Here is a 15,764-nt window from a genome sequence, read left to right as displayed (position 1 = left end):
TTTTATATAATCAATAGAGTCATTGTTTGAAATTTGTAAAAGGACATGACAGACCAAATAAAGTTATTTTCATTTAACTGCTAATAGAGTGAGTTCAGATATTTCCATAACTTCTCCCAGCAAAGCAAATGTTTATTAACTGAACCTTATTCATATTTTCTGTTGCTATGACTCTTTCATTTGGGCATTGTTGAGAATACTTTTGGGGTTTTTAACATTATCACAGAAAATAACTGAGTTCTCATGTGCGTAGATTTCTGTATCCATTTAGTTTCTTTGGTTGCAGAAACCAGCAGTGACTGCTTTAAGTAAAAACAGAACAAAGAACAAAAGCAAAAAAATTATTGGAAGAAAATGGGGTAATGTCCAGAAGCATAAAAACCTAAATGAAGTAGGCCTTGAGAATGACAGGAGCATGATTTCTCTAGATTGCTGGGACTAAAGTCCTCCAGGATGGATTGACTCCAGCTGTTTTTCTTCCATAAGTCATTCCAGGCAAGATTAAATTATATCTGTGAGGGAATATGGTTAGTCAAGTTTAGGACACCTGCCCACCTACAGCCTGCAGAAGGCAGGGAACCTTTAGTTACAGTCCCTAAAATGTTCTGTGAGAAGGAAAATGAGGATTTATTACCAGAATGTAGAAGTGGATGCTGCCCAGTAAAACTACAGGTGCCCTCTATCTTTATCCCACTTTAAACTCAGTAAAGTAAGTTTCTCTCCCACCCAGTATGCCCCTAGAGGAATTAGCTGTTTTAGTTCCTTTATCAGATCTGTTCCTTCATTTCTTTCTAAGTAATTACAGACTGCTTCTTCCCTGTCTCATGACACTGATTATTAGCTAAAGCTAATTCATCAGCTAGATATAGGTGAAACACCTTTAGCTATCTTTCAGGAACAGCTTAGTAAATTATTTGTCATTCTTCAACCCAAGAAATGTTCTCTCTGTAAGTAAAAGTTTATTAGATACCATGAGAGGTCTTGGGTTCAGCCATTTTCTGTCTAGGCTATAATTAGAAAGCGAGACAAATTATATCAACTCCTAGGGAAAAAATCCACACACATACTCTTTTTAATAAATCCAATTTACTCTATTTGCTCAGTATTAACAACTGTTAATGTTATGTCCAAATTCCCTTCCTTCCTCGTTGAAAAGTACTGTATCACTACATCCAGTACATACAAATGGATAGTTAATTACTCGGCACAGAGGGTTATGTGATTCATCACTGCAATGTGGAAGTGCTTGTTGCCAATTGTCAGCTCTTTCCAAACTAGAGAGTGTTATATGGTTTATGTCCCAATCAAAGGTGGCAAAGCTCCAGAAAGAAATACTACCTAGATATCAGGGGCTCATTAAATTGATCATCAGTAATTTCCAGACCTGGCTCTGTGTCAGAATCACTTGGTGACATTTAAAAAAAAAAGAAAGAAAGAAAGAAAGAAAGAAAAGATCCAGTCTCCTGGTATCCACCCCCATAACTACTGAATCAGAATGTTCTGGGTTGGGTAAGGGAACAATTCAGGATTTTATAGGGACCACACTTTATACAATTTAGGGTTTCTCTTTAAGAACAAGAATACAAAAGTATCTTGCTTTTACCAATTTACAAAATAAATTACTATGTGCGTTTCTAGGACCCAAGCCCTTGTAAAGTTCCATGTAAATGATGGACCCTAAAGCATATCCTTAGCTTCAGGGTAAATCTACCAGTGGATTTGGACCTAGGACAAAATTGTGTCTGGATATTTGTGTCTATGTCGCTTCCATGTGTGAACATGTGGGACTGTGTGTATGGTTCAAGTTCCCAAACAAGAGAATTCAGAACTGGGACCCTCCTTTCTACAAAAACAAAAAGAATGCAAAAGTTTACTGGTTTTTTTTTTAAAGATTTATTTATTTACCTATACAAGCACTGGGTACAGTCAGAAGTACAGGAGGGCAAGTGTATTCACCAGAGCCAGAGCCGGGAACAGAACAGGCAGACTGATGAAGAAATGCACTGCTGAGGGGAGCAGCGGGTGTGGCAGGAGATGTCTGTGCGCCATGTGGGACCCTCACCGTTGGCCAGGGATCGAACCTGCGCTGTAGAGGCTGCGGGCAGCTTTTCAGCCCAGCACTCAACCGCTTCGCCACCAGGGGAAGCCCTGTTCTCTGTATTTTAATCTAGTTTGCCACTGAAGTTAAAAAATCTCAAATTGAAATGTTTTGAATTTCATGTTTTTGTTTCCTTTGCACTTCTTATGGGCAGAAATGCCCATGAGTAGAAATTATTGCCCGGATTGAAGCTAATCCCCACTCCGGACAACAGTCTCTGAGTTACAGCTGCTCTGGTTACAGTTAGGGAGAAATAACTAAGCTCGACTTTCTGTGTTTATTTTTAATTTGCAAATAGCTTTATGCTTTTCCACATGATTTTGGGTATTGAAACTTGGCACCAGTAAATGCGTTTGTTTGCCTTGGGGAGCACTGAGTTAGAGAGAAACTCCACTGTAGGAAATGCCAAGTTCCTCACTTTGCTCTGGTAAAACTAAGTGATCTGTCCAGTAGCCCCTCTCCTGTAGCTGATTTTCAATCATTTGTAAAAGTGAAACATGCCTAATATTAAAAAAAATGCAAAATTATATAATGAAAACATGTATTTACTGATAATTTCCTCCCCAAAAAACCTAGAGTCATCACAGTGATTTTTTTTTAATTGAAGTAACATTGATTTACAACACTGTACATGATTCAGAGTTAAGGGATCACACCACGTTGGATGTATGTTACCACCCCACACCTACCACAAAGACACCCATAGCCCCCTGCCATAATTCATTGGGCCACCTCCACACCCTGCCTTCCACCCTCTTCCTTCCTCTCTACTTGCCTCAATTCCACAGTCAAATTTCTGGGGTTTGTTTTGGTGTGGTTTTATCTGACCCTTTGTTTTGTTTCTCTATATTCCACATATAAGTGAAACCATCCAGTGTTTGTTTTTCTCCATCTGACTTACTTCACTTAGCATAATCTCCTCCAGTTCCATCAGTGTTGTCACATATGGCACAAGTTCATGTTTTTTATATACCTGAGTAGCATTTCAAAGTGTATAGATAACACATCTTCCTAATCCACTCATCTGTCCTTTAGCACGTAGAGTTGTTTCCATACTTTGGGTATTCTACACTGTGCGACAATTGCACTACGATGTTCATAGGAGTGCATGAGTCCCTTTCAATTAGTGGGTTTTTTTTTTTCCCAGCTATTTGGGTACATAGCTAGGAGTGGAATTGCTGGGTCATATGATAGATCTACTTTTTAAAATATTTTCAGAAGCCTCCAAGCTGTTTTCCATAAGGTCTGAATTAGTCTATGATCCTCCCAACAGTATATACATGAGGGTTCCTTTATCTTCATGTCTTTGCCAACAGTTGTCAACATGCTGTAGCTGCTCAATAAATATTTTGGGAATAAAATAATTATTGTGAACTTTAGAGAATATAAGCAAGACCCCTTTCTAAATTTGTTCCTGTGTGTTTATAATTGTGACTAAGATACATATATTTAAATGATCATAAATTAAATACTAATAAGTAAAATTCCTATGCTAGACAATGATATAAAAATGAGTAAAGGTATTTGTCCCTCTTAGTGATGTATATATCCATTTGGGAAAAAAAAAACCATAACAATATTTTCCTGCCATACAAGGACAGTTAAACATACAAGGATGCAAAGCACAGGTATGGTTAAAATCCCATATAGGGAATTTCTTTCAAAATTATGTGCCCCCCATTTTTTTTGTAGGCATCCTTGAGTCTTCCTCTCATTATACATCCAATCTATCAGCAAATAATGTAGGTCATATCTTTAAAATCTGTTCATAATTCCACTCTTCTCCATCTCTGTTATAAAGCCTGAGCCAACCCACTATCACTTCTTGTCTGAATAATTGCAATGGCTTCCTTATTGGTCTCTCTTGCCTATATTCTTGCCTCCTTACAGTCTGTTCTCAACCCAGAAGCCAGAGATGTCCTCTAAAAATTTAAATCCTTTGCCCCAAATTCCTCAATGGATTACCACTTCATTTAGAACGAAAGTCAGTGTCATTAGAACGGCACGGACAATAACTTTTGTCCACCTACTTTTCCATTAACTCCCTGATCTCATCATTGCCTCTTACCCGCTTGCATTTTTGCTCATTCTAGAACAAATGCCAGCCTCCCTACCTCATGACCTTGGCATTAGGTTTACACAGTTCCTAAAACAGTCCCTGGCTCATAATAGGTACTCAACTAGTATTTGGTGAAAGAAAGAAGAAATAATGTATTCTCTATGCTGACATTTCCACATGTTTTTCCTCTGCCTTTGGTTTCTTTTGCTCTGATATCAGATACTTTTACAGTGGAGGGCAGTCTGACAACAAGTCTGTTGTCGCCATCCTTGGTATCTCTTAAGTGGCAGTCACTGAAATCACATCTTACTTTGCTGCATGTTGGGTCAGATAAATGTTTGTATCTGATGTCTACTTGATATCAGTGCTCTGTCTTTATGGTGGTTTGGAAAAATCAGTTCAGAAAGGTGGACAAGGCAGATATATGACAGAGACACTAATGTTCTTTTCCATATCCATGAACCAACATATTTAAGCCCAGAATTCACTTCTCATAAAGTAAGGAAATCTAATATAATGTCAGGATTTTGAAAAGGATGCATAATTCTTTGATAAGTAATATATGTATTTATGCAGGCAAGAATAAAAAAGAATCATTGAACCAGGGATTTTAGCTTCACTGCTAATGTTGGAGTGGTAAGTCTTTTTTCCTTCCTCATCTTAAATTCTAAAATTTAATAAGAGGATTGTCAGGGGAACCTAGCATTCCACTCAAAGGGTTGGTTACCGCCAAACACAGCACCACTAAAAACCAGAGCAGTGGATCAGATTCCTGTTAAATGAAGTTTAGTTCTAATGTTCCCCTTATTCTTTATGTGTTTGGAAGTCACATTCAGAACTAGTTTCCATATATCCAATCAAATTTGTATCTTTCTGCTAATTAAAATAAAAATTAGGAAGCAATAAATGAAGAAAAATAACTTATCCTTGCTCCTGATGCATTAAAAGATCTTAAAAAGAAAATCCTTTGCTTGAACTCTTACTTTTCCACCAAAGTGTTTATCTCCTAGGAAGAAAATCAGTTGCAACCTATAAATAATGTTTGTATTTCCATTCTAGGATGTATAGGGCAGGAGAGCCCACTTCCTCAAAAGGTCAAGGGTTATAGCCAGCTCACTCCCTGAGTCAGACAATACTTATGTGTTGCTATTCTGAATTCAGTAAGCAAAGTATGTAAAATGAATGCCCCTACGTGTAGCATCTTGAAAATTCTAGCACAATTCAAAGTTTTCACTCTAATGTTATCTACCATTGTTGTACAATTTGTGTAATATATTTCTTTTCACTTGATTTTCAGAGACTTAGAGTTCTTGAATAAAGCATACTGTACAGCCTTTGAAAAGTTTCCCATACAAATGAGTATTTGGAAGGTCTCTATAACCTTATTTTTCCTGAATTTACATTTTTATTTTAAGAAACCATAAGACTTTCCATGTCCCAGAGGGCAAAGTTTATCTTACTGTTTTTTTTTTTTTAATTTACATGGAAATTATCTGTTGTCCAGAAAGATGCTCTTTGATTTAGGAAAAAAAAAAAAAATCTGCCAATCTTTTCTTCTTCATCAATTTAATCTAATAGGTATCTACTGAGTACTTGCAAAAATAAGTGGCAATGTATGACACCATGAAGAATGACAGTATTAGTTTTTAAGGAAATGAAAATTAAACTCCACAATTATTGTGGTCATCATTTCACAGTATACGGTAATTGTCTCAAGTCATTCTGCTGCACACCTTAACCTCACATGGTGCTGTGTCAGTTGTATCTCAATAAAAGGAGGGGAAAAAACAACAATGTGACTGGAAGACAGGATATCAGTTATCCTTTTGGGGGCGTAGTAGTGATTGGAGTTGAGTATGAGGGGCTAACAGGGTACTGGCAATTCTGTGTTTCTTAGTCTGGATACTGTTACGTAACATGTTAATTTTATCAAAGTTCATCAAGTGGTATTCTTAGGATGAAAGTTTTTGCATGTATGTTACCCACTCCAAAAATTCATTAAAGCTATGAAATATGAATGACAATTGATTTTCAGAGATTCAGAGGTCCTAGATAAAGCATTCACCACATTCACTGCTTCAAAGGTTACAATCTAGTGGGAAGACAAGCATGTTGATAAATATTTCTAATATGAAATAAATGCCAACAGGTGCTGCATCAGAAATATAAAATAAGTGCAATGAAGTAAAGGAACAAATTCACAAAAAAAAGAACAACCTGGAAGACATATTTTAGAATGTGGTATCAGTTTTACTACAAAATACTAGGACAAATATAGCTATGTACAAAAATGGAAGGAAAGCATATAAATTAGAATTAAACAAAGTGTTAGATTATATATCAAAAGTCACTGTTGTTTGAGAGGCAAAATTGTTGTAAGATGCCAGAACACATAAGCTATTTATATCTGTAAAAGTGAGTTGTTTTTAGTTGACTGACTTTGCCCAAGTTGTAGGTTATTCTCTTCCTGTGGTTCTCAGCCCAGACTACGCAATGGGATCACAGGAGCTTTTATAGTTTCTCCTGAATCAAAATCTCCAGGGCTGGGACTTGGGAATCTGTACTTTTTCTAGGCCCTGTGATTCTCCTGAGTGAGCAGGGCTAGAAACTATTGCTATCGTCTCTGCGGGGTGGAGGGAGCCATCTCCGGGACTGTCACATAACAACAAATGTCTCTCAAAGTATCGTTTCTTTGTCTTTGGAGCTTCTGTGGCTTCCACAAAAAAGAACACTTTTCATATTTATCTCTTTGTATGCCTGCCAAGAAATTTCTTTGCAAATGGCTTTTATCCAAGTATTACATGAAAGATCTTAATCCCACTGTTAAATTTTAACCCTAATTCTTTCAAGCACTAGGGCATTTCTTCTGATTTTATTACAGGTACATAGATCCATAGCAGAAGATAGAACTGGAAAGGACAAAGTGGCACATGCAGGTCACTTGTTAATGTACTCATATGACTAATCTTCCTCCTATGAGGAAAAATGTATTTTTAGTTCTAACATTTATATATCAGCTCTTTCAGTGTGAACATAATACCTGCTTTCATTTAGAAAATTTTAGTCCTCTACTTAGTCCATTCAGTTCTTATCTATTATTAGCTTATCTATATTTTTTCTGTTTTAAAATAATTCTAGAATTGCAGAAAAGTCACAAAAATAATAGAGATTTCAAGTATACTATTCATCCAGTTACCTCTGATATCAGTTTATTTAACTGTTTAACAATTATCAAAGTAGGAAGTTGACATTGAAACAATAAGATTAACTAGACTGAAAATCTTACTGGAATTTCACCAGTGTATTCCTGAATCTGTCTGTTTCAGGATCCAACCCAGGATCCCACATTGTATTTAGTTGTCATGTCTCACAGTCTTCTAATCTGTGACACGTTTTCATTCTTGAATCATATTCTGTTACGTTGACCCTTTTGATGTATACTGGTCGTCACTTTGTAGACTTTCTCATTTGGGGTTTGCATGATGTTTTGATGAGTAGTTTGAGTTTATTCATTTGGGCAAAAATACTGCGAAAGTGATCCGACATGGTAGATGACATCTTCACGTGTTATTACTAGTTTAACTTTGATCTTTTGGTTAATGTGGTGCCCGTTGGGTCTCTCCACTGTAAAGTTATGAGTTTTCCCCTTGTAATTGATCAATACCTTTGGCATTCTGTCAGTATTCTGTTTCTCCTCAAATTTTCCTTCAATGATTTTAGCTTCTGTTGGTGGATTTTCCAACAGTTGCTACTGTGACATTTGTGTGATGATTTGTATTTCCTTCTTTCCTTCTGTACTTACTGAGGTACTTCTGTAAGGAAGACCTACCTTTCTTGACTATATACTTCCTTGATTATTTACATCAGTTTGGAATTATAAATGCTTATTCAGTTTTCTGAATTACCATCAGTACTATCATTATTTATTTAGATGCTCAAATTGCTCAAGCAGTGGCCATTGACAACTCCTGATTGAATCCTCCGTCCTGACATGCTCTCATTCCCTTTCTTTTTAATGAATCAGTTATTTAATTAGATTCTTTGTAAGAAAGTTAGAACACCAATTTGTGAGGGTAAATTCCATTTTCAAGAGCAAATACAGAGTGGAGGTAGCCCTGGAGCTGAGAAATAGCTTTGTTTTTGGAAGAACTCGTGAATCCACTGCTTTCTGATCAACCTCAAGCTGCTCTGTCACCTTGTATTTCTCCTCTGTGTCTAAGTTATCACCTTTCTGAGATCTTGTCAGGTAGTGGTTTACACAGCTTTTCTTCTGTAAGTTAACCTCAGTGAGATGTTTCGGTTTTTTCACTCCACTGGTATCAATTTGGGTGGAGATGGCAATGACAAATTTCTGGTGTGTTCTACAGAGGAACTCCAGTGAGGGTCAGCGATCCACTCCTCAGCTGCTTTAGGAAAATCACCCTCTTGCCTCTGTGGTGTCCAGTAAGGACCAACAGGCTGGTCCCAGGAGTGATGCTTGCTCGAAGTTATCTCACATGCTAACTGAAGGGGCTTTCACTGTGGCTCAGTAGTTTTAGATGCACATCATCAGTGGGATAGTATCTAGGCATTTTGCAACATTTACCTAGTTGGATGCCACCTTTCTTATCACCACCAACTGGTTTTGTGACAGCAGCAACAACCTTCTCCTGCTGCTTTTTTTATTCAATCCTGCATTTGGCTGCCGAACACGTCACCTTGTACATTGTCTTTCTGGAATACATAGCAGACTTGGAATATCTGATAATTCCTCTGACGGGGACAGGGTTTAGGCTGCAATGAGGCTTCCCCTTCGTACGTGTTTGGCCTCGGGGTTACCTTTCTCTTGCCACCACCATCAGCTTTCCTGGTTTCAGGTTTCTTCTCTTCAGTGGCCAGTTTCTCAGGTTTTCCACCTGCCATTTTGCAGGATGAGAAAGAGAACTAAAGTCTCTCTTTCCTTTCTTAAGCTTATCTTTTTTATAACTCAAGATGTTCTAGACTCCCCTTGTGTTTTATGTGCTCTGATCCTGGGACCAACCATTTCTCTAAGAATGGTTCCTTGTACGGAGAATGATGTTTACAAAACATGATCTGGATGCTAGTAGATCATTGCCACTGGGTGTCATTGCTTCTAGTTCCTTTCAGAAGAAAAAACTAAAAAAATATATGTATGTGTACTAACATATATCATACTTATTAGTTATTTCTCTGTGTGTGTATTTGTATGTGTATATGTGTGGCTTACTTCTGATTCAAGTTCAACATCACAGGGCTCATTATAAGCCTTTCCCCTCTTCTTGTTTGTAATTTCTTTCTCTAACAGCAAAGACTGGCTCTCATTATTTATAATTCTAGATTACACACAAAATAGTTACTAAACTACTAACTCATATCCCTGTGAAAAATTGATTTACTAACTAGAGTATAATATTTGCCGATAGTACTTTTTGGTTGTTATCATATAGTATCCAGTCAAGATTTTATCTACCACAGCAATTTTTAATTCCCATCCCCTTCAGTGAGTTATTTTATTTGGATCTTGCCATTTTTAATACAATTAGGTTCATTTGTTATTGTTTCTATTCTACCTTCTTTTCCACCTGTTCCATCACATCCTAGTTGGTTTTACTTTTTTATTTTGGGCATTGCAATGGTTCAGAGTCAAAACTATGTCCAGAGAGATATTCCAAGAAGTATCTGCCACTCAAACCCCCACTGCATATTTTATGCTCCCTCTTCCCTTCCCTTTCTCAACGATACCCTGTAGTTAAGCAAGCTCTGGTTTATCTTTCTCATATTCTTTTTTTAAAGAAGTGAGGAGATCTGTGATTTTGATGATATTCCCTGTTGTCTTATAAGAAATTTGGTAGCACACCATATAAAGTCATTTGCACTTTGATTCTTTAATTGAATAATTTGGAAGTTCCTGGTGATCTTACCCTATTCATTTTTACAACTGCATATTACTCAATTATAAGAATGTATTGTAGTTAATTTAAGCACTCTCCCATGTACAGGCATTTAGGCTGTTTTCCATTATTTTGAAATTACAGTCTCCGTTCCAATTAATAAATTTGTGTATGCATTATTTGATATTACTAGAAGTATATTTTCAGGGTGTATTCCTAGAAATGGATTTTCATAATCAAAATTAGGTGTAGAGATATGCTTGTGACTTTCAGCTACTCTGTCATCTGTATGCCTGCAGAAATGCCTCTTAGTGGGACATACATGGCCTTGATCATCATGTGAGTTACTGAATTACAGCTTTTTTTTTTAAAGAATAATTTATTTTTATTTTAGATTTATTTATTTGTTTATACAAGCACTGGGTACAGTCAGGAGTGCAGGAGGGTAAGCGAATTCACCAGAGCCAGAGCGGGGAAAAGAACAGGCAGACTGACAAAATACACTGCTGAGGGGAGCAGGGGGTATCACAGGCGAGGTCTGTGCACCATGCGGAACCCTCACCAGTGGCCCGGGATCGAATTTGCGCTGCAGAGGCTGCGGGCAGCTTTGCAGCCCAGCGCTCAACCGCTGCGCCACGAGGGGAGGCCCCTGAATTACAGCTTTTAATTTGTGTAACTTTTTGAAAATTTAACTTTATTAGTTGAACTTTGCACAAAAAAAAGTGAATTAAAATTGCATTGACAATCGGAATTAGTCTTACATAATTTATCCCGTTCAAGAGTCAAGCAACACCATTTTAATGTATCAACAGCCTCTAATAAAAATAGTAATCATATTTACAGCCCTATCAGCCCTGGCAGACTACTGGTTCATGAACACTGATAGGCAGTTTAAGAACTCTAGCAATGACATAATGATTAAAAACTTATATGATGCTCTCTCATTTACCCATAGTTTTTTATTTTCAAAACTTTTCAAGTCTTTTCATTTTATATTAGGTGTGAGATGTCTTGAAGAATATCATATAAATCCTGTTATTTATATATAGTGCAAAGTCCTTTACATGTATTATTTCATTTGAAACTTAAACCAACGCAGGACATAGTCAGTATACCCATTGTCTTGGTGAGGAAGCTTAGACTCAGCAAAGTTAAATGTCATTCTGAGACCAGACATCTGCTAAATAGTGAAGCTGGAAATGAACTTGAAACTATATTGCACTGCATGTTTCACAGCTAGCTTGAGTAACAGTGAAAAAGCTCCAAAATGGACTTTGGAGAGGTAAAGTACTCAATATATAATTTGGAATTTAAAGATACTACTGGACCTGTGGTTTATGGTCACAGAGTGACCATAGTTGCCTATTTAGAAACTATGGTGTTTAAGTTCTGAATGGTAGTAAGGGAAATATATCCTGAACTTATACAGATTCCACTACCAGGTGCTTTAGTGCTATAATAGACTGAGCACTGACTCTGGAGGCAACAAAGAAAGTCAGTGCGCGCCCTAGTTCTGCCACATATTAGAGCTGGGACCTTGGTGAGTGTTTGAACTCAGTTGTCTTATCTCTAAAAGGGTATTATTTTTGTTTTTTTAATTATTAAATATATATATTACATTATTGTTCATTTTTGTACAGTGTTTGGTTTCTCTCCTTATGTGTAATCCCCCTAAAATTCCCACCACCACATCACTAAATGGGTATTATCTTTGTAGGGCTATTGTAGATGTTAAAAATAATTTCATCAGAAAGTCTCCTTGGTGTCCTCCCCCCATCTAAAAGATATTCTTACAGTGACCAGTCCATTTCCTTCAGAGCATCTCTCACAATTTAGAATTATATATACTTTAGTGGTTATTTAGTTTCACATCTCTTTCCTACTAGAATACAAGCTTCTGGATCTCAAGGACTCCGCTTATTTTTGCTACTCTTTGTATTTCTTATGCCTACTCCAGTACAGTTAGTGTCACATCAATATTTCTGGAGTGAATCTTACCACATCCTTGTATTGTTTTTATTTCATTCACATAGAATATCTGGGAACTCCCAGTTCTTTCGCATCTCTCTCCTTGGCCCAACATACTAGCCCTCACTCCTTTGTTTTTCTGGAGAATCCCTACTCATCCTTCAAGACCTTGCCCAGTTCTTCTATGAGGACTCCTGGGAACTCTCTCCTGCCCTGAAAAAAGTGAGGGTCTCCCATGTCCCTTTGGCATGCCTGTATATGCCAATATAATAGATCTAACCATGTTATAGTCATTGATTGTATTCCGCTAATATTTTAAAAATCTACTCTGTACACATGCTAAATGCTGGGCATATAGCAGTGAGTAGGAGCCATCATCATAATGAGGGAGGTAGTCACTATTAATGAGTGAATAAATAAATATTTTGAATAACAATAAGTGATAAGCTTACAGGATCAGAGAAGTTGACATTTCACTTGAGATCTGAAAGGTGAGACATTTCACTTGATATCTGAGAGGTGCTCTGAGATGGTGTAAGGCATGGGAAGAAATAAAGTTTCAATGTATTATGACTATTTACTTGCCTGTTCCTCGGGTCCACCCCACCTTCCTATCTCCCACACAACTGGTCTGTGACCTCTGTGAATCTTTTTTATCCTGTATCCAGCAGAGACCTGCATGTCACACTGTAATCCTACATGCTGATAGTGAGGGATGTTAGAATTGCCAGGTGCCTGACCAACCCCATGATTCCAATTTAGGGGTTCTGAGGTACAGTCAAGGCTGAAAACTAGCATTTAGCCTCCTATCAACTCCCCCATTTATTCTCTTTTGACACCAGGAAAGTAAATTCAGTCTTTCTGTGACTCAGTGTATTGATCTTTAAAATGGAAATAGCAATAAGATTTCATAAGGTTACTGTGAGAATTAAATAAGATAATGCTCCTAGAAGTCTTGGCTCAGTGACTAGCACAGGGATGATCAATAAATACTGGAGAATAAAAGCTCTAAAGTGAGTGCTCATGAGGTACTTGTTGAATAAATGAATGAGTTAAGGAAGAATAAAATTTAATTCTTCAGTAAACAGAATTATGTCAAAACAACTAAATAACTGCTTATCTTTAGTAATCTTCTTTACTGTTTATTTAATCTGGACAAAAAGGGAAAATATCAAGCAATAGTTTGAGTCACATATACCAAAAATACCAAATAGCTGGGATAGCTATAGCTAGTGATTCCATTTATAAAGTAGACTCTGGAAACTCAGGTTTGGTTTACCTTTGCCTGCATAGCGCATAGCACAGGGATATATGTGCTGGCCTGGAGCCTTAATAAGACTTTATCTTCTACCGACCAATGGCCATGGACACCAATGAGATTAACCTGGGATATTGGTCCTGCAACACACGAGTATCACTCAGACTATTCAGCAATTCTTTGGTAGATCACCCCTCAGGCCCCACTCTACCTCACTGGAAAACTAAATGCTAAAATAGCATGTGCAGAGATGAAAAAGCACCAATACATTAATGTCATGAGGAACTTCCAGATTTTTTTTTTTGCTTTCTCTATAGCATTTTTCACTGGAAAATACTGGCATCACAATAATTGTTTTCATAACCTCTAATATCTGGCTACGTAGGAGTGCTTTGATACTTGAATGCATGGGTGAGTTTTCTAGTGAAAAAAAAAAAATTACTGAGGTAATTAACAAAGAGATTTGCCAAGAATCTCACTGTTCTTTTCCCTGAGCTGCAAGAGTTAACATTTATTTACATGAGTAATTCATTCTGCTCTTATCAGTCTATTCAGTTGGTAAAAATTATCTGCCTTTAATGTCATAGAAATCATCTCATCCTATCTTAGGATGAGGAAATAATTAGCAAACAATTTCTTTTCCTTTTTAATAATCGTGGCATCATTTTCAGAGTTTTCATTTACGAGCCAATGCAGCATAAACGTATTCTGGCTGGAGATACTGAAATCTGTTTTTCTGCTCCACTAATGTGGAGGTGTGCATGTCTGTCAAATCAGAAGTCCATAACAAAGAGCCACGTTTACCGGTCGGTTGCTCCCAGAGGGTGATAGGTTATGGAGCACTGATGAGTAGTGCACCTCCTTGATGAGGTGATAAGCGTCTACACTTTAATAGTGGTACAATGCCAAACAGTCTAAACTAGAGGTACTGTCAGGTTTCAGGCAACAGGCTTGATTTTATATGTTAATAGAAGGAAGACTTCTGATACGGCAAGGAAATTCGCCATAACAAATGCATTCCCTTTACTGCATTCTAGCACAGCACCGATTAAGTTCAACTCTATGTATAATGTACTCTTAATTCCTAGCAGTCCCAAGAAGGACTAATGTGAAAAATGTTATATACTCTTACATTTTACAGATCTTGAACAGATGGAAAAAATTATGCCAATCAGTGAAGAAATTCATATGCAGTGTAACACACCTCGAAATGATCTTTTCATGGGATTTTCTTTTTTAAAAGTTATTAAAGTTATCTTGGGTAAAGTTTAATTTGCTGTTTGAGGTTTTCTGTAACATTATATGTGTAATTTATCTTTAGGTATTCCTTCTACAAATCTGATTACTTGAAAGTACAGGTGACCTTATAATGAATAAAACTGGTAAAAGTTTATCTTCTTGTGAAAGGAAAATTATAGAATGATTATTCACTTTGCAAAAGCTTGTGTCATAACACAAGCTTTCCTACAGCATTTCAAATTCAATTTAGTTTACCAAACATTCATTTACACACTTCATTTCGGAAACAAATTTCATGAGGAAATGAGAGAAGTCGTTATAATCAGAGCTCCCCTACACTGCTAACATGATGCTTTGCTTTCTCTCTGTCACACCTTACAGCTCTGATTGCCATTGGACGATACAGCATGACAATAGAGACCGTGGATGTCGGATGGTGTAAAGAAATTACAGATCAAGGAGCCACCCTGATTGCCCAAAGCAGCAAATCTCTAAGATACTTGGGGCTGATGCGATGTGATAAAGTAAGAGTTGCCACCCATGTTTGTTTTCTGCATATATCTAATTAAGTTTGATATTAGGATCCTCTCTTTCTTCTCATATGTATTCATGTAAGATCCACAAGCATATACTATTACAACTATGCATTGTAAGAAACCTGTTCTTCTAAACTGATCTGAGTTTATTTTTATATGTCTCTTTTTAAAAATGAATTTTGTGTTTATGCATAAAGGAAAAACAGTCATACACACAGATGACTTAGATTTTGACTTCCTATCTTTAAGTCAATAGACCAAGATAAAAAATATTTGCATGGCACGCTGCAATGTGCAGAGTCTAACAGTAAAATTCTGTTCTGGGTTCCTGCCCAGTTTCCTGCACCAGTAAGGTGGAAAAAACTATACCACATCATTTTTTCACAATTTGAAGTGTACAGCTTCAGTGATCAACAGCTATGTTCTTGCCATTTGGGGACAAGAATGAGCCAGTGAGGGAATATGTGGGAATTTGCCTCTTCCCATGCTTCATGATGCAACTTTTACCACATGATGAGAAAAGGTCCCAGAGCTGCTGCTGAAAGTGTGTGTAGAAGTGACCAGAGTTGTGTGAGTTTGGAAAATGGCACTGCATTTAATAGGGACCCTTTGCAGACCGAGAAGAAAGATGAAAATCTATATTGACCACCTGCCACTCTAGAGACACTTTCCCCTTTGGTTCTTCCACGTTTCATCTTCTATAATAAGTTTAAGA

The 15,764-nt window shown here is 37.1% G+C and overlaps 1 protein-coding gene and 1 pseudogene across 2 annotated transcripts in view; one reads left to right on the top strand and one right to left on the bottom strand.

Moving 5' to 3' along the window:
* FBXL17 (F-box and leucine rich repeat protein 17) overlaps window positions 1-15,764 on the top strand; it is a gene marked incomplete at both ends in the record, with an annotated part of 549,061 nt that overhangs the window by 513,257 nt on the left and 20,040 nt on the right. The window contains one exon of the mRNA XM_084233627.1: window positions 14,895-15,037. Coding sequence (XP_084089753.1) covers window positions 14,895-15,037 — 143 coding nt within the window. The remainder of the gene's footprint in view (window positions 1-14,894; window positions 15,038-15,764) is intronic.
* On the bottom strand, window positions 8,210-9,116 carry LOC311171285 (large ribosomal subunit protein eL6-like; annotated as a pseudogene). The gene has a single exon. The product of its transcript is annotated as a large ribosomal subunit protein eL6-like (transcript).

This window comes from Talpa europaea (genome assembly GCF_964194135.1).
Source record: "Talpa europaea genome assembly, chromosome: 5".
NCBI lineage: Eukaryota > Metazoa > Chordata > Mammalia > Eulipotyphla > Talpidae > Talpa > Talpa europaea.
This window is presented reverse-complemented; position numbering and strand designations above follow the sequence as displayed.